This window comes from Clarias gariepinus, chromosome 7 (genome assembly GCF_024256425.1).
Source record: "Clarias gariepinus isolate MV-2021 ecotype Netherlands chromosome 7, CGAR_prim_01v2, whole genome shotgun sequence".
Classification (NCBI taxonomy): Eukaryota; Metazoa; Chordata; class Actinopteri; order Siluriformes; family Clariidae; genus Clarias; species Clarias gariepinus.
The window spans coordinates 30,543,276-30,568,465 of NC_071106.1; the positions used below are offsets into that span (position 1 = coordinate 30,543,276).

At 39.0% G+C, this 25,190-nt stretch overlaps 1 protein-coding gene across 1 annotated transcript; it reads left to right on the top strand.

The window, feature by feature from the left end:
* The first annotated feature begins 322 nt into the window (after positions 1-322).
* Positions 323-21,471, top strand: cstf3 (cleavage stimulation factor, 3' pre-RNA, subunit 3). The gene is made up of 21 exons (XM_053500224.1): positions 323-500; positions 2,191-2,292; positions 2,444-2,539; positions 8,169-8,201; positions 11,080-11,177; positions 11,311-11,377; positions 11,475-11,509; positions 11,612-11,738; positions 12,254-12,331; positions 12,429-12,591; positions 13,153-13,262; positions 13,993-14,109; positions 14,207-14,281; positions 14,400-14,543; positions 15,769-15,871; positions 16,492-16,561; positions 16,698-16,893; positions 18,042-18,192; positions 18,464-18,558; positions 19,537-19,597; positions 21,128-21,471. Exons 1-21 carry the CDS (start codon positions 471-473, stop codon positions 21,328-21,330), a joined length of 2,154 nt encoding a protein of 717 aa, XP_053356199.1. The 5' UTR covers positions 323-470; the 3' UTR covers positions 21,331-21,471.
* Positions 21,472-25,190: the final 3,719 nt, after the last annotated feature.

A 25,190-nucleotide genomic window follows, 5' to 3' on the forward strand; every position in this document is an offset into this window, starting at 1 on the left:
TTAGCAAAGTACTATAATAATAATAATAATAATTATTATTATTATTTTTTTTTTTTTTTACATCCCCGCCTGAAACAAAGAAGAAAAAAAAGCTGGTGTCTGATTGGTTGATTGAACACGCCTCGCGCTTACAAACATGTTCCTCATTGGACGTTTGAGATCGGGTTTTAGAACTTTAGTCTACTCTAGAATTTTTTATAATATAGTAATTATTTTAAATTCTCTGATATTGAACGTATATTTTGAAGCCAGGGTGAAATTTAACATCAATACCGGAGACGAAACCTGCAGCTCTTTATGCTATGTTACATTTCCGGTGTCACCGGAAGTAGCCGAAGTAAACTCGCCATTTTCTGAGCTGCATAAAGAAAGCTCGAGGCCATGCTGAAGTAGAGCCTTGTATTGTGTTATTAATGTGTTCTTAGGTGCGTTTGGAGATTTTAGTGAAATAGTTGCGTGTTTGCAGTTTGATGATGTCTGCAGAAGTCGCTCCAGATCAGGTAAAAACAAGCATTTCTTGAGTTATATTGTTTTCAACCAGTGTTGTAATTCATTGATGTTTTGCGGCCTTGTTTGGGTTAGAGTTACACTTCGGATAAATCAGACATGGTAACTATTAATCAGTGCAGTTTAAGACTGCGCGCTGTGTTGGAAAAAAAAGAAAGAAGTTAGTTACTTGCCTCGTAAAATGTAGACGTTTTCGTCTAGTGAAATGTTTAGGTTATAATAAGCTGCAGGGGTTTAGCAGGGCGGAGTGTCTGCTGGGACAAACTGTTGTTTATCGCTAAAGCGGGAATCTCTAACTAAATATAGCCTATATCAAAATATACCATAAGCTAAACTGCAAAAACTCGTGCTCTTATTATTATTTGAATCGACAAATTCTTATTGTTAACCATGGCTAACCTAGCTAGCATGCTAATGTTGCTTAAAAGCTTATTAGGAGAGTAAATAATGAAGCTCAAAAACGTCACTATCAGAAGTGTGGCTATTAATTGTCTCTTAGCTTATTAAACGCGTTGCCTGTGCGCATGCGCAGTTCCATAGCTGCGCAACTACTAAAATCTACATCTGCAGTGGTGCCGATTTTTGTGCTAGTGAAAGAAACATGGGATGACTCTTAATTATATGTTTTTGCATACAAAAGCATATAGGTGAAGGAGTGCATAAGTGTGTGCCCCCCCTTTGGACCCTTGATCATCAACCAGTGTTGGTGTACTCCTCTCTTAGCTCAGCCTCAAGGACTACATATTTACTATTCCATTCTATTTGTCCTTGAGCTGTTTATCGCTTTCTGCATATCTGTTCCTGAACATTAAGTTAACATTAGCCAGTGACAAATGATTTTCTAGCTACAACTTGGACATGCTATAACATGTAAAGCTAAACGTTTCAGTTTAAATGATTCCCTAAACCAGTTCTTTGGCATCTCAATTGGGTTCACTTTTGTAGAATGGTAAAGGGGGAAAAAACAACCCCAACAAATTCCTAACCATATTTTCGTCTTTATGTCGAATGTGATTGGAGTAAATTTTTAAACAAAAGTGGTGTAATTATATATTTGAGTCCGCTGTAGGCTGTACATTTGAGCTGCCGCTGTTGCTATGGTTACACTATTATAATGTAAATACAGGATGAACATCCAGATCCACATAATCTGTTCTCACAACAGATTAACTGCTTCATAATTAATCAGGCTCCGGACCGATATGGTTTAGGACCAGCGTATTTAATTGTGCACTGCTGTGTTCAAACCAACAAACTGGGGCAAACTGAACCAGAATTAATGTAGCAAAACTCTAAACACAACAGGTATAAAAGCACCCTTGGTGTTTTTTTGCTGTAACATGCCTCATGAAATCCCGGAAGTCAATCAGAGCAAAGATTGAATGTTCTCCAGGATAAAATTTGGGAACTTCAAGCCAGGCAAGATTTCAGGTCTTCCTCTATTGTTATTAAAACTAGTGCAGTGTATTTGCTTTGACAAATGAGAGAGCAAAGATTTTCATTCTTGCACCTGCGTCAGTCTGGCAGTAGCACATGATTCTGATGCATATGGAATGTTTGTGTAGTTCACCAAAGAACACTCTATTATGTTTTCATCTCCAAATTGGTCTTTATATGTGATGCATATGTTCTAGCAAAAGGTTAATGTGTTGGTTTCATTTTATATGTTTGTTTCCACGCCAGGCTACGGAGTATATTCCCGAAAAGGTCAAGAAGGCAGAGAAGAAGTTGGAAGAAAACCCGTATGACCTGGACGCATGGAGCATACTGATTCGAGAAGCACAGGTTTAGTGACACAGGGTTGCATTTCCTTTTTACCTGGGGTGACTTATTCGGGGAGTTGAAACTAGGATGATGGGGCGGGTTTGCCGATCCGACCCTGCTTTAAATAAACATGATATATTTAATGTATGTAAATGCATTTTACTTCTTTTAGAACCAACCTATAGATAAAGCAAGGAAGACGTATGAAAGACTTATCACACAGTTCCCGAGTTCAGGCAGATTCTGGAAGCTATACATTGAAGCTGAGGTTTATATTCTATTTCTTACTCCTTTCTATTTGTGTGTGCAAGGAATTTCATTTCATATTCGGATCAACAATGTGACTTTCACACACCTCAAGCCAGTGGTATTGGGGAAGGGAGGGTTTGTACTCATTATTATTATTTTTTTAATTATTACTTTTTCAATTTTTCTGAGGTTAAGTTCATATTGTTGCATGTTTTATCTGCAACAGCATTAAAACTCTTTTAATAGTATCAGAGTGCTTTAGCCTTTTATTCACTTGTTGTGTCAATTTCTTGCCTCCTGTGTCATTTCTTTGAGGTCATTGTGGATTATCTGTGTGAACACTGAAAGTTAGAACTGTGCATATTAACATCAATTTTTGTTCTTTGGCTAATTTTAGTTACAGGAAATGTTATACTAACTTTATGCAAGAGTTACATCTCATCGTAGTCCCCCCCTCAAAGAATAATAAAGTTCCATACATTGTACTTCTGAGGCACATGACCTTCAAGTTTAGAAAAAAGTTTCAGAAAATATTTACACATTTGTACTCCATACCCACCAAGACATGATTTTTAAAAAAAAAATTTTTGTCTAGTCCTTTAGATTTAACCTGAAGCTACCAGTTTATCACTTTGCAAACTGCATGTGTAAGGGTGCTTTTACATACAGTGGAACTCTTGTGTTTTCCTACCCAGGGTGGTTCTTGGAGCAGTCGCATCTGAGCGATGCAATCTCAGTCAGGAAATCTCTAGTCTAGTCAGGAAAGCAATTTAGCTCCAGATTGACCAAACTGCACAATGTCATTCCAACATGCCATGTGTTTTGCGTCCACTTTATTATTTTTGGACATGTGTGGATAGACTGCACAATCAAAAACCTTTTTCATCTTATATTTTATTGGACCACCTTTTGCTCAGAGTACAACCTTGGCATCATTTTTTTATTGTTAAGCTTATGCAAAGTCTTATGCACAGAACGTTTATTGATAATTGAAGAGTGGAACCACACCGTAAAGTTTTTCTCCATCACATCCCTAAGATTCCTAATAGGATTAAGGCCTAGACTCTGGTGACCAGTTCATGTGAGAAAATGTGCTGTCTGAACCACTCTTTCACAATTTGAGCTGATGAATCCTGGCATCGTCATCTTGAAATAAGCCTTTGTCATCAAGGAAGAAAAAATTGGAAGAACCTGGTAAATCAGTACATTCAGGTTTCCGGCTTACTTAAGTTTTTTTTTTTTTTTTGTGGGCATAACGTTGCTGAACCTAGACCTGACCAACAGAAGTGGTAACTCTGCCCCCACAGTCTGGTACGGTAGGCACTAGGCATGGTTGGTGCAACACTTTATTTACCTCTTCACTCTGAAACAGGGTAAATCTGGACTTATCAGACCACATGACCTTTTTCCCCTATTGCTCCACACCAGAGTAGCCTCACTGGGAAATGACTTGCTTAAGGCTACACAGCTGTTTAGTGCCAATCCTTTAAGTCCCAATCTTCACAACGTGTGTGTAGAAGTGACGTTTTTCGCTATTAGCATGGCTGTGAATCCCTTCCTTCTAGATTTTAGTAATGTTTCACAGTTCTTAACCCAAGTTTAGTAGTTTCAGCAATCGCCTTCTTTGCTTGATGCAGGCCAATAACTTGACCCATCTGAAACACTAACATTTTTGCCACGACCACAGGATTAGTCTTCTGAAAAGGTTGCTTGAGAAATAAGAAGCTATTTACTCATCAGTTAGGGTTACGTACCTTGCTACCAGCTGAACCTGCAGTAATTATCCAAAGGAAGTCTCTTAATTTGCTTAGTTAACTCCAGGTGGTCACTTTATTTTATTTATTATTTTTTTTTTGTGCTGTGTAAAATAAGGTTTGGACATATGGACCACCAAACAAGAATATACTTTATCTGTCTTTTATATATTTATTTTGTGCATGGTATTAGTTCCTTCTTTCTAGTTCATATGTGCAGTAAAATTACTCTGAGCCTTTTTTTTTTCTAGACAAATCACTAGACAAATAAACCCATACTGAAGCCAAACCAAATAGCAAGCCAAGTAAAGGACTAAGTTTTACGTTGATTTGGATTAACACGTGTAAAAGCATCCATGGTCACTCACTTGCCTAAAATATAAAAAATATTCGTAAAATAAGAAAAAAAAAAGTCATCAGTGTCGTACTACATGAAGAGGTTTGAGGTTGGAACATAATTTAGATTTGCTCAATATTTTTTAATAAAAATGCACCCTGAACAGTTTGCTTCGAGGTGAGTGTGTGATTTAAATCTATCTTGTGCTTGATGCTAACTGGTAGCTGTACACTTATTTTACTTCAAGACAGTCTTGTACTTTTGGAAGAGGGAAGACAGAGTGGAGTGTGTTCCTCCACACGTGTTCCTCTGCTCTCGTAATCAGCACAAGCAGAATAAAAGGTAGTTGGTTTCATGTGTTTTGGAGAAAGCACATGTTAGCCCTTACCTCCCTGGTATGTGGTGCCTGTCATGATTGCATGTTTGCATGTGACCAAATTGGGGGGGTTAATGATTGGTGCTTCGGTGGGGAGGGTGAGCTAGCATGGTAAGTATCTTGCATCTAACAAACAAGCATTGTTTACAGTGTCTTCAGAGAAAAGCGTTCATATTTGGCACAAATTATATAGATATTTTTAAATTGGCTTATACAGTAGATGGCCAGGCCAAAAGTTTGTGGACACATGACCATCATGCTCATAATGTGCTTTTTTATTTATTTATTTTTTTATCATCCTGTTCCAGATTTAGTGCTCCTCTTAATGTTTTAATAACCCCCACTCTTTACTTCTGGGAAGCTTTTCCTGTAATTTTTCAGTCTTGTTATAACAATTTGTCGATGCAGCCGCAGAGGGTGAGTGAGGTTGGGTGGGGAGACATGGTGGATAGCTCCAGTGTAACCTTGGTAACGGTTAGGTTTGAGGTCAGGGCTTTTGTTCAGGATATTTGATTTGAGCTCTTCCACTCCAAACTTGGCACACCGTGGACCTCGGAGCAGGAGTTTTTGGAGTTTGGGGCTCTAAACTGAAATATTAATGTGTAATCTGTGCTTCCACTGAGTTTGTGGCCCCAGATGTGGATGTGATATCTCTTGGGTATCCAACCTCCCCCCCAACAAAAAGGGACAAAAAACTTGAAAGCACTTTTGTAAATCGGTCTGCATAAGAGTGTCCGCCAAATGCCTAAATGTGATGGTCAGGTTTCCACAAACTTTTAGCCATGTAGTGTTAACAGATTTCATACACTAATTTATGGAGTAGATGAGCCTCAATAGTCTCTTGTCTCTTGAACTCCATCAATGGAACCTGCTGTCCTCCAGTTTGAATGGAAACAGATGGACAGAATGGATATACACTGAGCGCTTAGTTGGTTTAATAATATTAATAAAAGGAAAAACAACAGTGTAGTCGTAACTCCAAGCTTTGAATTTTATGTCTGATCTGCAACATTAATTGAGTTAATCAATAGTCCTATCAATAATAATAATTTAAAAAAAAGTGAAATTCAAGAAACCATTAAGTTATAGTCTTATCAAGTGGTGCATTTGAACCTTAATGTTTGTTCAAACTTAACCGTAATATTTGACCGTCTTTAATTGCTCACTAGCACTCACTTTTGACTGATGATAAAAAAAAGCAATAGCTGATTAGTATTAGGACATATCAAAAATTCTTACTTGTATCACAATATGAATATATTTTAACATTTATATAGACAATCATTCTTTAAATTAATCTAAATCATAGTTCACCTTTGTATTGAATTATTAATCTGTTACAAATAATGTACTTTGTGCTATTCCACATGTATAATTCCTGTAACTTCATCAACATCAATTTGACATAAATATGAATATCACCTGGGCTGGCTTCACTGCTTTTTCTAAAGGTTAAAAAAAAACTAATTTATTTATTAAATTTTCATGTTTTTTTTCTTTATGAGCGCTTGCATATAGAAATGTCTGTCCTAATTTTTTAATATACATATTTTGGTGGTCATGCATCATTCAGCAATCAAGAAGTAGTAAACAGGCATTATATTTAACTCAGTGTAATTATTTTTTTTCATGTTTTTTTTTCTTCCCTTAATGCATACGTTGTGTAATTCACAATTCTTTTTATGCCATCTCTTACAATTCCTGTGCCGGCTTAACTAAAATATTACTCAGCTACATATACTGTACATAAAATATGCCTTTTAAACAAGTATGTGTCAGGATAAATGGCTTATAAAAAAATAAAAAAAGCCTGGTAAAAAACAGGATCTTTTTTGTTTTTAAAGAAGCATATATTATCTTTATGACTTTTAGTCCTGTCTGTTTTTACCCTCCTAACTCTGGATATGCATGTTTGGCAAATTACAAAGTTGATTTTTTTTTTCTTTTCTAATAAAACTGGTTGAGAAACAAAAAGATTTGTTGAATTATTGGGCTGTAATTTTGTGTCTGACAGACTGCCTTTGCGTGTGTGTGTCTGTGTGTGGAAGAGAGGATTGGATTTCTCTAAATAAGTCTCCTTCCCTTTTCAAAAAAAAGAACAGTTTTTTATTATTTATTTTGGAGCTATTATCTTTTAGACAAACTACGGAAAGAAATTTTTTAGACTAATGCTTTTAGTAAGATAGAAAACAATTTTTTAAAAAAAGGTAACGTGCAGTTTGAGGCCATTGAGATTCTTAATTTTTTTTTTTTATGAAACAGCCCTCGTTTATTTTGCATGCAATGCAAAATTTGCATAGTAATAGATTGCTTTCTGATTGTCGGTTATTTTTGATTTGTGTACTTGTGTTATGAAATTGTGTGCATTTCCTTTTTCAGGCTTAAGGCTTATTCTGGCCGTGATTTAGTGACATACGCTCTTTGCTAATGTGATATGAACCGTATTACATCACATCTCAGTGCTGTAAAATGGCTTCTTTCAGATCGTACCGTAACCAACCAGGTCACAAATTCAAGATGTGAAATTTATATTCAGTACAAAGCTTTTTAAGTACCGTTTTTTTTTTTTCCCGAAAGGTTAAATTGTATACTGACAAAACTGCATCCTGGGTGTATTATGACAATCATTCAAGGTCCTTCCTTTTTGTCTTGTGTACTGTCTTGTACACTTCCTTGCTCTCAGACATCAGGTGGCATTCTTGTCCCGGTTCCCACTTTATTGCTGTTGCAGGTTGTGGCAGAATGAAAAATGGAAGTGGGTTACCTGTTTAAATTGCTAGTACCCTGCTTCTGTGAGCATAGCCAAATAAATGATCCAGAGCTCAAGGCGTCCTGACATTACATTTTATCATCTCAAGACGTGCAAAATAGCCGGGCTGCTATTCGAGAGGTTTAGGCTCATCCCAGGGCACCAATACTCCATTATATTCATTTTATTTTATTCACTTTCAACAACTTGAGGATTTTTTTTTAATTATTTTTTTTTTAGCAAAACCGATGCAAGATTTTTTATAGGCTGTGTGTTGTGATTAATGGGGATTTGTATGAATTTCACATTGTTGATCTTAAAGGAAATGTGTGTGTTAGTGTGCTAGAGTGTATGTGATGACGATATGACCATTCTTTTTTTGCTCAAGCAGAATCGTGCTTTAATAACATCGGTTTTGAAATCTGTCCACAGATCAAGGCAAAAAACTACGACAAAGTTGAAAAGGTAAGCCTTAAAGACGATCCAGTGAGCTCACGGTTTAACTGGTTGTGTCGTCCTTGGCATCAGTCATCAGTCTTTCATATCGCTGTGGAGGAATTTTGGCCCACTCTTCTTTGCAGAATTGTTTTAATTCGGCCACTTTTGAAGGTTTTTGAGCATGTGCGGCCTGTTTAAGGTCGTCTCAATCGGATTTAAGTCCGGAATTTGACTAGGCCGTTTTAAAAAAAAAAAAAAAAAAAGTGAGCCTCCTAGAGGTGGCCTTGCTGGCGTGTTTCAGATTATTGTCCTGCCAATTATAACCCGTGTGCACTTGAGCTTAAAGTCATGAACTGATGTCCAGACACTCATAAAAATCATTTAAAATGGCATTTTGTATTTGCACAGGTTATCTTTGTGTAATATTGAAATTACTTTGTTGATCTAAATCATTTTACTGTGACAAATATGTGAGGGGAAAAAAAATGTATATATCATTTTTAAATTATGGAAGGGGCAAATACTTTTTCACCGCACTGTTTTATGCCCCAAAATTCACTTTTTTAAAAGGGTAAAGATTTCAAGAGAATTAAACGTTCCTGCTTTTTGATCTTTTTTTTTCACATTTTTTATTAGCCAAGGCTTTAACACACCAATTAGATTTCCCTCCTAATGTGACCTCATAAAAGATCATCTCCTTCTATGGCTTGTAGCTGAACTCTGCTATTCATTCGAGGGGTGTGGCTCAGCAGCAGGTCATTTTGCATAGACGCTAACACGGTGCATTTGAAGGAGGAGTTCAAGGTTTGGAGAAAAATAAAAGCATTATGGGGTATTTCAGCTGGAGCTTTAACCTGTGTTAAGTTATTAAAGAAATGGAATATAAGAGAAAAAATCAGCGAAGAAGTACAAAAGTAACCTTTGCCTTATTTGCTGCCACATACTGTATACTATATTTCGCAATGAGGAAAAAGTGGGACACTATTTAAAAAAAAAAATCCTTTAAGAAGCCTGAATCTGTTTGCTAATATAGCTTGAATGCTTTGGCATTGGGAGGTGATCTGTCTGTCTCGAACGTGGCGCACAAACATTTGAATTTATCTTGCATTTTAAGTCATAACCAAAAAAAAAAAAAGGGAAGTAATTGTTCTGGGAATGTTCTGGTAAATTAATTTCCCTATATTTTATTTGTCTTATGCCACCATTATTTGGCGATGATTAAATTTGTTTATTTATTGCCAAACATCATAGGTTTACAAGGATGTTTGCTTTTATGGAACGTGTGTGAGAACGTGTTCCAGTTATCACTTAGGTTATAACTGCTATAAACATTTGTCCATTCACTAACCTCTGGATTTACTTCCTTTTTTTTTTTTAAGGGAGGGACAAGTCATACAATCGATTATCGTTATGCTCAAGATTATCATCATTTTCATTTTACAAGTGTACGTGGATATTATGATGTACTTTGTGTCTTGGGTTCCTAGGGATAGGTTGCAAGGCCCCTGTGACCGCATGTAGAATATGTGGTATGAATGATTGACAGATGAATTAATATTATCACAACAGTTGTCTTATGTTACTGTGAATAAGGTATTACTAAAAGAAAGATAACATATTAAATGGTGTCTTCCCGAAGCTTATAAGATGTTTCTGGTAAAAACATTAACACAGACAAGTTACAGACACTGCAGCAATTGTTATGTCTAGTCATGCATTAAACAATTAATTTAATTGTCTGATTGAAAAAAGAAGGGAAAAAGTTTGGGTACGAGTGCAAAGTGCATGTTATAAGAATCTGGGTTGTCCGTGCCTTTTTGTTTAATGTCTTTTTCCAAGGACATACAGTACTGTGCATAAGTCTTGAGCCGCCCTCACTTCCTCATATTAAACGAAATAAAGTAGGTTTGAATGAACTTGGCTTGTTTGTGTCACAACCCCAGCAGCATCCTCATTTCCCCTCTCGTCATCACCAGGCCTGATCATCTGTCATCATCTGCACCTGTTTCTCACTGGTTCATGCCTTAAGTTAACTGGTTTATAGGTCACTGTGTGGCTTAACAAACGAAAACATTCCACTCAAACTGGTCAGGTACAGGCACTGGACAGAAAATGAGAAGCAGAAAGGTCCTTCAGGAAGCCTACAGAACTATTATTCCTCAGGACTACATAAAAAAATAGAAAAAAAACTGTAAATCATCACTAGGTCTTCCTTCTGATTTATTCACGTCTATAAAATTTCATCACTTATCTAGCAAAGAAATGGATAAAAACTCTAAAGATGGGTTTGGAACAAGTGGCTAATTTCCTTTCTTTGGAACAAATCTGAATGAGTCCTTTCCCTTTGTGGGATTTACTTGAACAATCAAGACCCAAGTCCTGACCTGCTTTTTTTCGTTTTCTTTCACCAGACTATCCTGCCCTTGTCTTGCCACTCTTTCCTACTAATAATCATTTTTTCATTATTGGTCACACGTACCACAGATAAATGACTTTGTTTTTTTACATATCCAGAGTGCTAAGGGTTAAGGCCTTGCACAACGACTTAACAGTGGCAACTTGCCAGTGCTGGGACTTGAACCCCAAACCTTCCGATCCCAGTGCCTTAACCGATTCAGCCAGTGCTAACACTACTGTTTATTGCTTAATGTGTGTAAATGTTTGGTGTGTTGTTTTGGGTGGGTTAATAAGAAATCAATAAAGGTTTGAAAGCCAAATATAAAAAAAAAAAAAAAATGGTGAGAAGTGACTCGAGACTTTTTGAAAATGATTATTAAATATTTAGAAAAAAAGTAATAATCTTCGGATTTGGGTGATTTTAATGCTTAGTATGAATGACCCACTTAATGCCCTAAGTTCCTGAGTTTAAGGTGACCCGATTTTCCTTTTTTCTCTTCTTGCTCAGTTGTTTCAGAGATGCCTCATGAAGGTTCTACATATCGACCTGTGGAAATGTTACCTTTCGTACGTACGAGAGACGAAAGGGAAGCTGCCCAGCTACAAGTATGTGATTTCTGTGCCGTATGTTAAAACGGAATGCAAAAGGACACAGGACATTAGCTTACTGCTTACAGCTTACTGACGATCTATAGCGATGTACAGTATATGGATCCTAATCACTGCGTACGTTTATCAGGGAAAAGATGGCACAGGCGTATGATTTTGCCCTGGACAAAATCGGTATGGAGATCATGTCATACCAGGTGAGTGTCTCTTCGGCTGCCGAGTGTTGATTTTAAAAAAAAAAATATATTTTCTATATCACTGATGTCATACTTGCATGTTTTGCTGTCTCTGCAGATTTGGGTGGACTACATTAACTTTCTCAAAGGAGTGTAAGTACGCTACACTTTAGGGAAACCACTTTTGCTTTATTATTATAATTTTTTTTGTTGTTGTTGTTCAGCACGGTTTGATCTCTCTGGTCTGTATTATAGTGAGGCCGTGGGCTCGTACGCGGAGAACCAGCGGATCACGGCTGTGCGGCGGGTATATCAGAGAGGCTGCGTCAATCCCATGATCAACATCGAGCAGCTGTGGAGAGATTACAGCAAATATGAGGAGGTGAGAGGTCGTTAGTGAAGGAACCTTTTATCAGGGTCAGTATCGAATCTTGTGATTTAATGCATGAATAGGTATGAAGTTTTATAGTCTTCTTTAATAATACATTCAGTTTCTATGCATACAGGCGGCACAGTGGTGTAGTTGTTAGCACTGTTGCCTTGCACCTCCAGGGTCCAGGTTCGATTCCCCTCTCTGTGTGCATGCAGTTTTTGTTCTCCCCGTGCTTGCTGGGTTTCCTCCGGGTACTCCGGTTTCCTCCCACAGTCCAAAGACATGCAGCGTAGGCTAATTGGCCTTCCCAATATGCCAGTCAGGTGTGAGTGGCTGTGTGGGATAGGCTCCAGTCCCTCTTGACCTTGTATACAGGATTAAACAGTGTAGACAACGTGTTTGTCTGCATGAAGATCTGTTTTCTGTGTAATGATTGTATGACTCTTTAGACATATGCATTATGTATTACTGTATGTGGTACACAATAAACCTCTTTTGTGTTTTTGTCCCCCCACATATTAAAGGGCATTAATATTCACTTGGCCAAAAAGATGATTGAAGATCGCAGCAGAGACTACATGAACGCTCGGAGGGTCGCAAAGGTGGGCGCTTTAGCTATAAACACAATTTCTCCACAACTCCTCGTTTTGACATTCATATAACTCGGATCTCGTTATGGTTGCTTGACCCGTTTTGTAGGAGTACGAAACGGTGATGAAGGGGCTGGACCGAAACGCGCCCTCTGTGCCCCCGCAAAACTCTCCTCAGGAAGCGCAGCAGGTGGAGATGTGGAAGAAGTACATCCAGTGGGAGAAGAGCAACCCGCTACGCACAGAAGACCAAACACTTATCACTAAACGAGGTGACTAGGCCGACTGTCGGTAAACAATGTTTTACGTAGACAATCTAAGCACCTAAGAGTGTTGGAGTGGAAAAAATGATAAAATGCCGACGTGGTTTAAACCCAGCCTGGATGTCATCAAGTCAAAAAAAACGTAGTGCATAATGTAGATCACTGACCTGGAGCATTCAGCCAGCACTTCATGCATGATACCTGAGCAGATCAGGGTTTGCTTTAAGGTAGTCCTCAAAGTAAAGTACCAACCTTTCCAAGCTTAAATGCATAGTTGAGGTCAATAAACCTGTATACAATAAAATTTAAAAATAGGGGACCATCACAGAACCGTGAGCCGGTGATTCCACCACCATCTGAGAGACACTAGACGGTCTCGGGTGTCATTGAGCTCATGGGAGATTGTGGATGGTTCTTTCAGTCGTGTGCGATACCCTGCACTGTGATGCAGTCGGAGGAGCTGTTACAGATTGAGAAGCCACGTCAGCCTTAACCAGAGTTAAAGGTCTCAGTTAGCAATGGTGTGATATCTGACTTCATAAAGTGTATCTGTGATTGTGTATCCTACAGTGATGTTCGCGTACGAGCAGTGCCTTTTAGTGCTCGGCCATCATCCTGACGTCTGGTATGAAGCCGCCCAGTATCTGGAACAGTCCAGCAAGCTGCTGGCAGAAAAAGGGGTTTGTGCCTTAACTTTCATTTCCACCATGATCAGATGTGTCTGTTGCTCTATAAAGCATTTATTATGAGTTCATGTAAATTGTGATTTCAAGTCAAACTGGGATTTTCTTTTGACTAAGCAGAATAACAGAAGAAAAAACTAAAGCTACCTTTATTTCTCTGTATAATTCACTATTACACTTATGCACTTATCTCTAGTGCTTGGGTACCTTCAAGGTAGAAGGTTTTCTCAGTGTGTCGGAGCCATGAACAGATGAAATGATTAATGTCTGAAACTCTGGCCTCCCAGGAACTCCCATAATGACCCAAACATGTTGGATTGCCTTGGGGTGAGGTCAGGACTGTATGCGGGATGTGATCATGTAAGGTGAAAGTGGTGTTTGTGAATGATAGTGTGCGTGCAGTTCCCTCAGACAGATGCGTCTCTACTGCAAGTCAATTTTTGATCTTGCTCTGTAAGATGTTTGCACCATTCAAATATTTTTTTCTGCTAAGAGAAGAAAAAACCTACTGTGCTTTGAAGTCATCTTCAATAAATATCAATAAATTTTATGCCTTCATTTGACTGTAATTTCATTACAAGTCCCAGTTTGACTCGAACCAGTTTGACTGTCCAGTTTGACAGTATGCCGTTCACTATTATATCAGCTGTTATAGGAAATTATTTAATGCTCTCTGACCAATCAGAATAGAAGCAAATTCAATAAAATACCCACTTTGTCTTCGTAGGACATGAACAACTCCAAGCTGTTCAGCGACGAGGCTGCTAACATTTACGAGCGTGCCATTTCAACTCTACTAAAGAAAAACATGCTGCTGTATTTCTCTTTCGCCGATTACGAAGAGGTGAGGTCTTTACCTCTGATCGCACGTCTAACCCCGTGTGATTATCTTAAGCTTCTCGAGTTTAAAAATCATTTTCGCTGTGCCGTGTGTTCCACAGAGTCGTATGAAACATGAAAAAGTGCACAGTATATACAACCGCCTCCTAGGCATAGAGGACATCGACCCAACCTTGGTGAGTGTCGTTTTATTAAAAAACAGCAACAACAACAACAACAAAAAAAAAAGGACTTTAATCGTTTTAACTATTGAAAGTCATTCCGCTTCATTTGAGAAATGCATGTTTTGCTCAGGTTTACATCCAGTACATGAAGTTCGCCAGGAGAGCAGAGGGAATCAAGTCTGGACGTTCCATCTTTAAGAAGGCCAGGGAGGACGTCAGGACGAGACATCACGTTTATGTCACGGCTGCTCTCATGGAGTATTACTGCAGCAAGGTGATGCCTAGACCCAAGCGTGAAGCGGTTTTATATCAGAGCCAGGCGACTTCATGAATGTGATTAATCGGAAAGTGTTGATTAATTATCTGTAATTAGTGGTACAGAGTGTATTGATGTGATCCATCTAATACTGCATCGTTCATAGGGATTTGTATAGCAGATGACTATATATTTAGTAATTTAAGTTTCCCAGGCAGAGGTTTTTTCTTGGATAAGTGGGTTCTCGGTAGCTAAACAAACTGCAAATCTTCTAAAAAAAAATATATATATATATATATATATATGTAAGTGAGAACAGGAATGGGCTTCTTTTGGTGACATTCTATCCATCCAAGCTCTCTTTGTGAACAATTTCTGACTGCAATGTCTCTTGGCTTCAGCAATATAACTTTTCTTAAGAGAGCAATGACTGCTTGTATGAAGACCTCAAACTTCTTACAACCTACAAACGTACACCCAGATACACTGTGGGTAATTTACAACTCCCAGTTAGTCTACAGTAAGTGTAACTAGAATTATGGATGTAAACCAGAGTACCCGGAGGAAACCCACCAACCACGGAGAAAACATGCACAGTACATGCACTCACAGACCGCGAGGCAGGAATCGAACCCTCGACCCTGGTGCAGTGTGAAACCACAGTGCAAACCCCTACGCCACTGTGCTGCTCCATTAAAAATAATAATTATTATTTATTTTTATATATATATTGCATGGGTACATAGTTTGCCTTCATATCCAAAACTTCAACAACAAAAAAAACCCCCAGACATTTATTTAGAAACATCTGCTCACCTCTGGCATCACATACTGGAACCCATGTTTTGGATAGATACTGAACACTAGAGGGCGTAATTAATTGTAAATATCATTGTAAGCCAAGCTGTTTATTTGACTCCGGGGGTTTCTTCTAATAAATGCTAACCAGACATTTTATAGAAAGCTTCACCATATCCTTGTTGATGTGATTTTTTTTTTCTTCTGTAAATGACATTACATTTTAAAATTCATTCATTCATTAGACTGGTATTATGTAGATCATGCGGCATACAAGTCCCTGAACATGTGATTTAAAAATAATAACCTTCGAACATTTAAATCACGTTTGAACTACAACGACTAGTCTTTTATCCTAAATGCATGGGAATATCTATTCCTAGGATATGCAGTAAGTCCATTGACTTTTCGGAACTGACTTGTCTTTCTTTTGTGTCTTCATCAGGACAAATCAGTGGCTTTTAAGATCTTTGAGCTTGGATTAAAGAAATACGGAGACATCCCTGAGTATATCCTGGCATACATAGATTACCTCTCTCATCTCAATGGTAAGTAAGAGCTGTGCATTTTTCCACCACTTTGTTGTGTGCCTTTTTTTTTTTTTTTTCTTTTGGACACCTGTCCTCACTGTTTCCTCTGATCAGCTGCCAAACAAACTTCAACAAATATTTGTTGTCACCACTTCTATATCCTTATGGGGATATCATAAATGTCCCGTTTTATCATCCCGAAGTTCCTCTTTTGGTCTTCGCGTCAGGACACAAACATCATGATTTGTTGGTCATGTGCTTTCAGTGTTCGCTGAAAGATGTTTATTGGTCATTTTCAAGAATATGAATCTGAACTCTAACTACGCACTAGTCAGTATGTACTGTAGTTCTGCCCTTGTTGTGACCCTGTTACTCATAACATGTTTACTCGTCAAGGTTGAAGCATTTTCAGATGGCCTCTTGTCAAATCAGATGGACAATATAACTCTCCACCCGAGTGGATAGTGCAGAGATTGTGTTTGCAGTGCCATAAACAAAGCCGCAACTATCTTGTCGCTAGGCTATTAAATGCATTTCTGCTTCGTCCTGAAAAATGTCCTAAAGTGAGCATGGAGGCCAGTATGAACTCGATCAAAAGTGTCTCTGATTTTGTTCTTTTGATTTCTTTTTCTTCCCAGAGGACAACAATACAAGAGTCCTGTTTGAGAGGGTTCTCACTTCCGGAAGTCTTTCTCCTGAAAAATCTGGGTTAGCGAGCTATTTGCTTTGTGTCGTCATAAATAATAATGAAGAACATATTAGGAGTAACTGCTTATGTGTCAATGCATTATAATGGACGTTAAAAGATTTTGTGTGGTTTTAACACGGTGTGTGTATTTGACAGGGAGATCTGGGCACGCTTTTTAGCATTCGAGAGTAACATCGGAGACCTGGCCAGTATCCTGAAGGTGGAGCGCAGACGCTTCCTGGCTTTTAAGGAGGAGTACGAGGGCAAGGAGACGGCTCTGTTGGTGGACAGGTACAAGTTCATGGATCTGTACCCCTGCTCCACCAGCGAGCTCAAAGCGCTTGGGTACAAGGTGCGATTTAAGCCTGTTTTCTGTCTCGCTGTGTTTCAGCAGCCACATGTATACCTCATGTATAATTTCCATTAAGATTCTGCAGCAGGAAAAATAATGGTTTTCAGGTATTGAGGTCCTTTTAAATAAGTAGTAATTAGAAATTCAAAGCCATTGACTTAAATTAAAAAAGGAAGTTTTTTGTTGTTGTTTTTTCCCCCGATTTTCTCCCTAATTTAGCCGTATCCAATTCCTCCCAGTCACTAGGGGGCTCCCACATTAAGACTACTACTACCAGTCATGCCAAACATAACACATGACATTTGTAATGATTTGCACAGATGTTTTGAAATATCTGACGTATTGTAAAGTGACCATGTCTGAAAGCCCCGCCCTCTAATCTTTAATCACATCCTGTTTTGGTCCGTCCACGTGCCATCCAGCCAATCAGCGACATATACTGATATCGAACCCCGACCCTGGAGGTGCAAGTGCTAACCACTAAACCGCTACAGAATCATTTAACCATCATTGATTATTTGCTTTCTTTTAAACAAGTTTGTATAAGACTTGAAGGTCTCCAACTTGTGTCGGCTAATTTTCCCTACAGGCCTGCATTTTGGAATGCTTGTTTTTCTTTTTGTTTCACTCCTTTTCCATACACACTGTTTCAGTGTCTGTAGCTTTCAAGTTAACTGCCTCCGAGTCCCGCTGTGAGGAATTGCATTTCACTAGTCACTCAGGAACGGATACATCCATATTCAGGACCTTATCAAACTGCTTACCACTAAAGGCTAGCCTAGTACTTTTTAAAAAGGGCTAAAGACTGCTAGGTTAGCTGTTAGTCACTAATAAAAATGGCTGCCAGAGAATGGCAAAACTGGACGGAGCTAAATAATGACCCTGGCTACAAGAAAGTCTGACGCATGATAGGTCCTCAGTTTTTCTGATTGTCTATACTGGTTCAAGATAAGACAGTACAGAGTCTCTGCAATCATCACTGTATAAAGTACCAGACAGACATGGTGTACTAATTTAGTTGCTAGTAGCCTGACAGGTGCAGCACAGCATATTAAACACACAGATCTACAGTATTCGTGACTACTCTGTAGACACCATGTTTCATTAGGGTCGAATTTATAAATTTATTGTCCTGTTCTGTTTATTAGGACGTGTCCCGGGCCAAATACGCCTCTCTGATTCCAGAGGCTGTTGTCGCTCCTTCTGTCCCGACGCTGAAGGATGATGGAGATCGTAAACCGGAGTATCCCAAACCAGACACCAACCAGATGATCCCCTTCCAGCCTCGGCACCTTGCCCGTAAGGAACACCATGACCTTTTGAAATGTCCTTCCTAATGTTACTGTTCAGCCTTCTGACTAATAACACTACACAGGGCAAATAAACTGTTTATAAATTATTCAACGTGTAAAGTATTCAGGTTTGTGAAGTACAAGCTTATGTTTGTACGTCACTTGCTCTAGATCAAGACACATAGTACAAGTTTCTTGTTGATGTCTTTATCCTGTGCTCTTCTATAATGGCATTTTGTGTGTGGGTGTGTGTGTGTGTGGGTGTGTGTGTGTGGCAGCCCCTGGCCTGCACCCTGTTCCTGGAGGGGTGTTTCCTGTGCCTCCTGCTGCTGTGATCCTCATGAAGCTGCTGCCTCCTCCAAATTGTTTTACAGTGAGTATAGCCAACTATAGTGCAACAGTCAGACAGTGATAGACTTTATTCATTAAGGTTGTGTTGAAACACATCTGAGCACACACAGCGCTTACCAGCGAGTTGTCTTTCATTACTATTTGCCATTATAAATGTGCCACAAAATATATATTATATGAGAATTTGTATTAATGGTCCAGACAGCTTATACGTTGGTTTATTATAATAGTAATATCATATTTGATAATAATAAACCTATGAATTTATGTTCTAATATAATATTTGATAGAGATTATGTAGTAGGGACAATCCGTAGCAGGGGGTGGGGGTGGGGGTGGGGGAAGGGGGGGATTTTAGCACATAACACCTGCACCTCCAGGGTCAGGGTTTGTTTCCCGAGTGGGTCTGTGTGCATGGAGTTGGCATGTTCTCCCCACGCTTGGTGGGTTTCCTCTGGGTTTCCTCCTCCGGCGTTGTCAAATTGCCCATATTACATGACCAACCATTGGGGTTCGAGCTTTGAAACGACGGATATATCTCCAAGGTGGTGGAGTATGCATCACCCAATGTACCGTATGGCGTGTGGACGGACCGAAATAACCTCCCTAGTAGTCATACATGCTATGAAACCATGATGTATAATAGAATTACCTGCGAATAAAGAAACTGGTAAAATGTGTATGTATGCTTATTTTACTGTCAGATTTGACTATGCACCTTTAATGACCATTGTGTTTGTTAAAACATATAATATTGATCAATTCCTGTTTCACTAATGGTAAAAGTGAAAAAATCCCAGTTTGAACCTTTCTATGGTCACCATGCATCGTACTTCCTGAAGTACAGGAAAATGGATCGAATTAGCTAATTATCAAGTTAAACTCAAGTATATTAAAGGCACATCTTAAATCTGTTTGATTTGTTGTTATTGTATAAGTGTATCATCTGATCTTCAGTTTTCCATGAATGTTTTTATGGAAATCTTTCCTTCCCTCACAGGGTCCGTTCGTCCAGGTGGATGAGCTGATCGAGACGTTCAGAAGATGCACTCTGCCAGAAAGTACGTACTCCAAACAGACTAAGTTTATAGCAATTTAAATATTTTTCAAGAAACTAAAGAAGTTATTGTTGGTGCACTTGGGCTACCTTCACATCACAAGCTGCATTGCTCAATTCGGATTTTTGGTCGCATCAGATTTCATGAGGTTTCACTTTCATCATTACAAGCAACTTTTATCTGATTCTAAGATGGACGAGTTTGCTTCATCTGGGTTAAAACGTGCAATTTTTTTTTGCAAAAGTATGCTTGGGGCTTCTGCTCTGCAGGATGACGAGCAGTTAGCTAGCTGGATTAGACGTCCAGAAGAAGGAAGGAAGATACGTGGCTCACTTTAGCAGCTATTGATAGCGCTGCTATGAAATCCCCACGCTGCCGGTACTGACCGATGATATCGACGCCCTACACATGTACAGAGGCAAAACGTCACATGAATTCCAATCTAACTGTTCTTATTCAAGCAGCATGACCAGATATGAGATGTATATCTGATCTAAGACCAAGGCCTAAAAAAATCTGATGTGTCACATTAGTGTTAATAAAATTAGGTTTGAGTCACTTTAGTCAGGTAATGTGAACATAGATAGCCCCTTAGGTGTGATTAGGACGTTCTCGAGAACGTTAGCAGCTTGCTTCATTTATGGAAACGTATGAAACTACATACAAACAGTATTTAGTTTTGGAGTTTGACCATAAATGAAAGTGCTTAACAAAACAGCTAGTGCATATCTGCCATTACTGATGGGGTTGTGCCTTTTTTTTTTCTTGGAAAATGTTATGGATATAAGAAGAATTGTTGTTGAGTGTTAAGTAATGAATTTTGATGTTGATGCCCAATGGTGGTTTGTTAGGATTAGTTTTTTATATTGTCTCAATTCAAATCACGCTTGTCAAGTGCGTCTTCCAAGTGCTTTAAATGTAAAATATCCACGTTGATGTCATTAGGTACCTACAGTATGTCACAGGTTTTGGTGAAGTCTGATGTGATGGTGTTGAGGCTGCGTTGTTTGAAAAGGTTTGATGTTTCTGGTGATTGTTGGTGGTGTTGGCTTGTGCATGTTAATTTTTAGTTCTCCTTTTGAGACCTGCATGTCCTCATATGAGGACATGACATTTTCTCCCAACTTTATTGTCTATATACTGTATATACTTGTACCCTTCTCATATGAGGAATCGTTTTGCCAAAAATTCTTCCTGGTTGAAGACGTTGATTAGGTTTTATAGTTTAAACAGTAAACAGTCAGTAGAAACTGCACTGTAGTATAGTCTGGGGGTCAGGTGTATATTATTACTAGGGTTATATACCCTATTATTTAAGTGTCTTTGTATTTAATAAAGTGTTCGTGTTGGATGGTTAGTATTCTCAAGTTCTTTAGACTGTTCATTGCATGTTCAGTTTTTTTTTTCTTTTTTTTCTTTTTTTTTGATTGAGATCTCGGTTTGCAATCAGAATATCTTGTTAGAGTAATCTCGCTATAATTAATCCTGTGCTGTAAAGTTCTCACGTCTCTCTTCGATGTCCTGTGTGTTTAGGTGTCGAAGCTGCAGTGGAGTTAATCACAGGCAGCCGTGGCGATGTTCCCGGAGAGGGAAACGGGCCCGTTGAAAACCACGCACTAAGTAACAAATCACTGAAGAGGCCTAACGCTGACTCGGATGACGAGGAGGAAAAAGGAGCCATCGCTCCTCCAGTCAATGACATCTACCGCGCAAGGCAGCAGAAGCGCATCCGATGAGTTTCAAACAAAACCCCTACTCTTTTTAAGGACTCTTGTAACTGTTCCTTGTTCCACCAGTGATGGCTTCCTAGCTCCCTCCTCTCCATGGATGGTCTTTACTGTCAGGCAGTGTGAACACAGACACATATACGTACACGTGCGTTGCCTCCAGTTGACCTCTCAGAGGGTTGTTTTTTTTTTTGACTCATCGTGATAACTCCAAGTCTTTCAGATCATCTGAGTCTCATCTTCAGTCTCGATTTTTTCTTTTGTGTTTTTGAAGATTTTTTTTAAAACAGTTTTATTTTTAAAACTGAGTGGCTTATAATGTACAGTTTTATTCTGGATGTTGATTGACACATAGTTCAGAGCTTGCCATGTGTAGTCCAGTGAAAACACCACAAACATCGTTTTGTAGTCGAATGGAAATTTCACTTCACTTCCAATAAAACAAAGTTAAGTAAATTGTCTGGTGTCAAATGTTTATTTTTAAACAAATTTAGATCATAGGAATCCAAGTGCATTACTTTTTATTTATAACTAGCGGAAGTACCTGTCGTTGACGGGAAGGGTTTGTAAAAATAGTTAGAAGGTTAAAGCTAAAAATAATCTGATTAGCTTGAATGTAATCAGTGATATTATTATTCCATGTCTGCCTGTCTTTCTGTACAGCATTTTCGACATTTTGATTTCACTTATGGTGCAGGTACTGCAAGGTTCAATAAATTCTGTTCAGCGGTCGATTTAAGACGCGCCCACAGTTTGTGTGAGTTTGTTAAACATCTGGTTTGTAATCAGGCACATAACTGCTCATAACTTCACTTCTCCTTAACGTTTTGATTTAATTTATGCCGCAAGTTTAAGTTCAGTCAAATACCCAAGTACTGCCAAAATTTCATTCAATTTTGTTCAGCCAGTTTTGCGTGATGCTGTGACGCAGAATCTGGTTGGACAGACAGAACATTTTCTGAGACTGGTTTTGTGTTGTCCAACGTATGATTTGGAGGAACCCGGAGAACTTGGAGGAAGCTTGTGGAAACATGGGAAGACCAAGTGTTCTAACTACTCACTTACAGTAACTTGAGATCAAACAAGGTGTCATATCGCTGTGAGTGGGCAAGACCTTTGCTTAAAAAAATAAATGCAAACTTAACATTATAGTTATCCCATAATGTGGTGCAGGACCCCGTACAGTTCTCTGGTCATACACGGCACAACCTTGTTGCCACTAATTCCAAATCCAAATGACCTTTGCGTCAAAGCAACAACCTCATAACATCATATTAATCTCATGAATAATTTGTAAATATGACCACAAGGCAGTTTTTTTTCGATCCTAATGGTCACATTCCAAATCTCATCCTAGTTACATAACAACAAAGAATACATTCTTCCACAGCAGGATATGCAGAACTCAGACGAGACTGACGCAGACGTTTTTCTTAACTGGCTACAGATGGCTTTTTGTCATGTTCGAACACTAAGTACATTCGAGGTTTTTCACACTTTGTTTCTGTTCTAAGTCTAGACCTTTTTAGTGACGTTTCTATAGAAAAGACCCGTGATGTAACGTCTGAGGGATTTACTAATCTCGCATGATGTTGTCATGGCTTAGGAATCGTTGGCTTGTGAACTTTAAAGAAACACTCATGCAACATTTCATCGAAATTTCACCCAATTTCGTCACTGGTAATGATCCTTGACATGAAGAACGGTCATCCGCGGCCCGCTGATGGAAGTTCTTAGCAGACTTCACCACAATGTTCCTTCTGCTACTGGATCAGCAACCTGGAGACGAACTTGGCAGCGAATGTTCAAATCACATGTGAGGATTACCTGGACTGTTTCCTATGACGCTGACAATGGCAGCGTTAATGTGGATTGTTCTCCGACGATCATGCAAGAACAAGTTGCTGAATGGTTTCGACATTTTTGGGGGTTAGCTTGTTGAAGGTCTTCTTATTGCCAATGCTTGAGGACTTCCACTTAAAAACCTCGGACGCCTCAATGCAGCATCGCTCTAAACTTTCAGAATCATGTCAAACGTCTTTCTGGCAGATTTCACACAGAATTTTATGTTTGCTCTTTGTTCTAACTTGTTGTCCATCACAAAATTGCAGATGAGGTAATGCACATGGTCAGAATAGTACCAGTTGCAGAGATTCTAGTGTAGACGGAATGTTGTCATTTGGAACACTGACTTATGAAGGTGTTAGAAGGTCTTGTGCTGCCATTATTTTTATTTTTTTGGAATTTGTTTCAGATTTTCTCCCCAATTTAGTCGTGTCCAATTCCTCCCTGTCACTAGGGGGCTCCTACATTAAGGCTACTACTACCACTTAGTTGGGAGGGCCGAGGACTATCACGTTTCCTCCGAACCACGTGACGCCAGCTGACCACATCTTTTCGAACTGCTCACTCACACACCGTTGGGGACGGCGTAACACACATGGAGGACAGCGCTATCTGCTCCTTCCGCTTGCGTGAGCTCACAGACACACGGCTGTAGAGCCGTGATTAATGTGGGAGCACTAAGTACCTCTTATCCCTCCCCTCTGAGAGAGCTCGGCCAATCAGCTCTCTCTAGACCTCCGGCTGCGAGAGGTTACAGCATCACCCGGGAACCAAACCAGATCTCCGGATGATAGGGCGGAGCACTTTACCACTGCACCACTCGGAGGCCCTTGTGCTGCCATTTGTTGGTGTGTTACAAAACTAGTCTCAAAACTTTTACTATCACCTTGTAGTTATTTGGACAATATTGCCTTTAGCAATGAGTAAAACAATAGAGTTTAAAAAAAATATTTAGCTGCTATTGTTAGCCCTGAAATGGCTAATATGCTAAATAAACACTCACGACAGAGCTAGAAATGGTTATTGCTCTAGTAGGAATCCTAAATAAGTTATAGTGTTTGGGACGGAGCCTTAAAATGACGCATGGTCTAGAAAGAACACAAGAAACAGTATTCTAGTGGGAACACATATCATAATGTTGTAATAAATTCTACTATTAGTGATGAAGCAACAAAATGGCTGATGGTCAAATAGGAAGCACACGGCCATGGATTCGAGTGTTTGGAATGTAGCCTTAAAATGGCTGATTTAGTATAAATTGTTCATAAACGTTGGTGTTTTGTTCAGTCTTAGAATGAGAGAAGCCCTAGAAAGAGCAAAACACAGACATATTTTTTTAAATTTTCTGCTTAATATTTCTACTGCTTGAGTCTGCTGAGGTCTAAAATAATTGATTTGAAAGTGACATTTTAATTGAGCCACAGATTTTATTATATATATATATATATTTTTTTTACATTTTTCACCGAAACCAAATGGCTAAAAACCAAATAGCAAGTGCTTGGTGGTTTCCTTCAGGTACCCCGGTTTCCTCCCAAAGTCAACCACGTGAGGCTGTCTGGAAGTTGAGTCATTCCAATTGGACCTCTTTCTTTCAGGTGGATAGATGGTTTGAGAGACGTGTGAACGAGGCCATCTATTTGCAAGTGGAAAATCCATCTCTCAACAAAGGTGGGGGTTTTAGGCACAACCTGTCTTTTATTTTTCCTGCCACCCTTTCATCCTTCCCCAGGAAGATCAGGAACTCTTCACAGGCCCACCAGGAAAGCCACACCTAAGGCCATACCTCTACTCTCACATTCTCTGGTCGTTACATCTCAATGACTCTCCATAATCTCTATTACTGGTTCTTCTTAGCAACTCTTCCCCTTCTCTATACTTTATTGATTGTTCACCTAATAAGCAGAAAAGCATCCTTGACCCTGGAGGATACAAATTTGTGGAATTATACCAACTACCCTCAGAGTGAAGAAGCTACCTGGATGAGTAGTGAAACGTTTTGACGTAATAAGAGTGAAGTCCAC

Bases quoted from the DNA above. Each gene is read 5' to 3' on its own strand.
- cstf3 (XM_053500224.1), top strand. From the start codon at position 471: ATGATGTCTGCAGAAGTCGCTCCAGATCAG. The intron at 11,510-11,611 runs GTAAGTACGCTA...TCTGTATTATAG, and splicing joins ATTAACTTTCTCAAAGGAGT to TGAGGCCGTGGGCTCGTACG. The intron at 15,872-16,491 runs GTAAGTAAGAGC...TTTTCTTCCCAG, and splicing joins TTACCTCTCTCATCTCAATG to AGGACAACAATACAAGAGTC.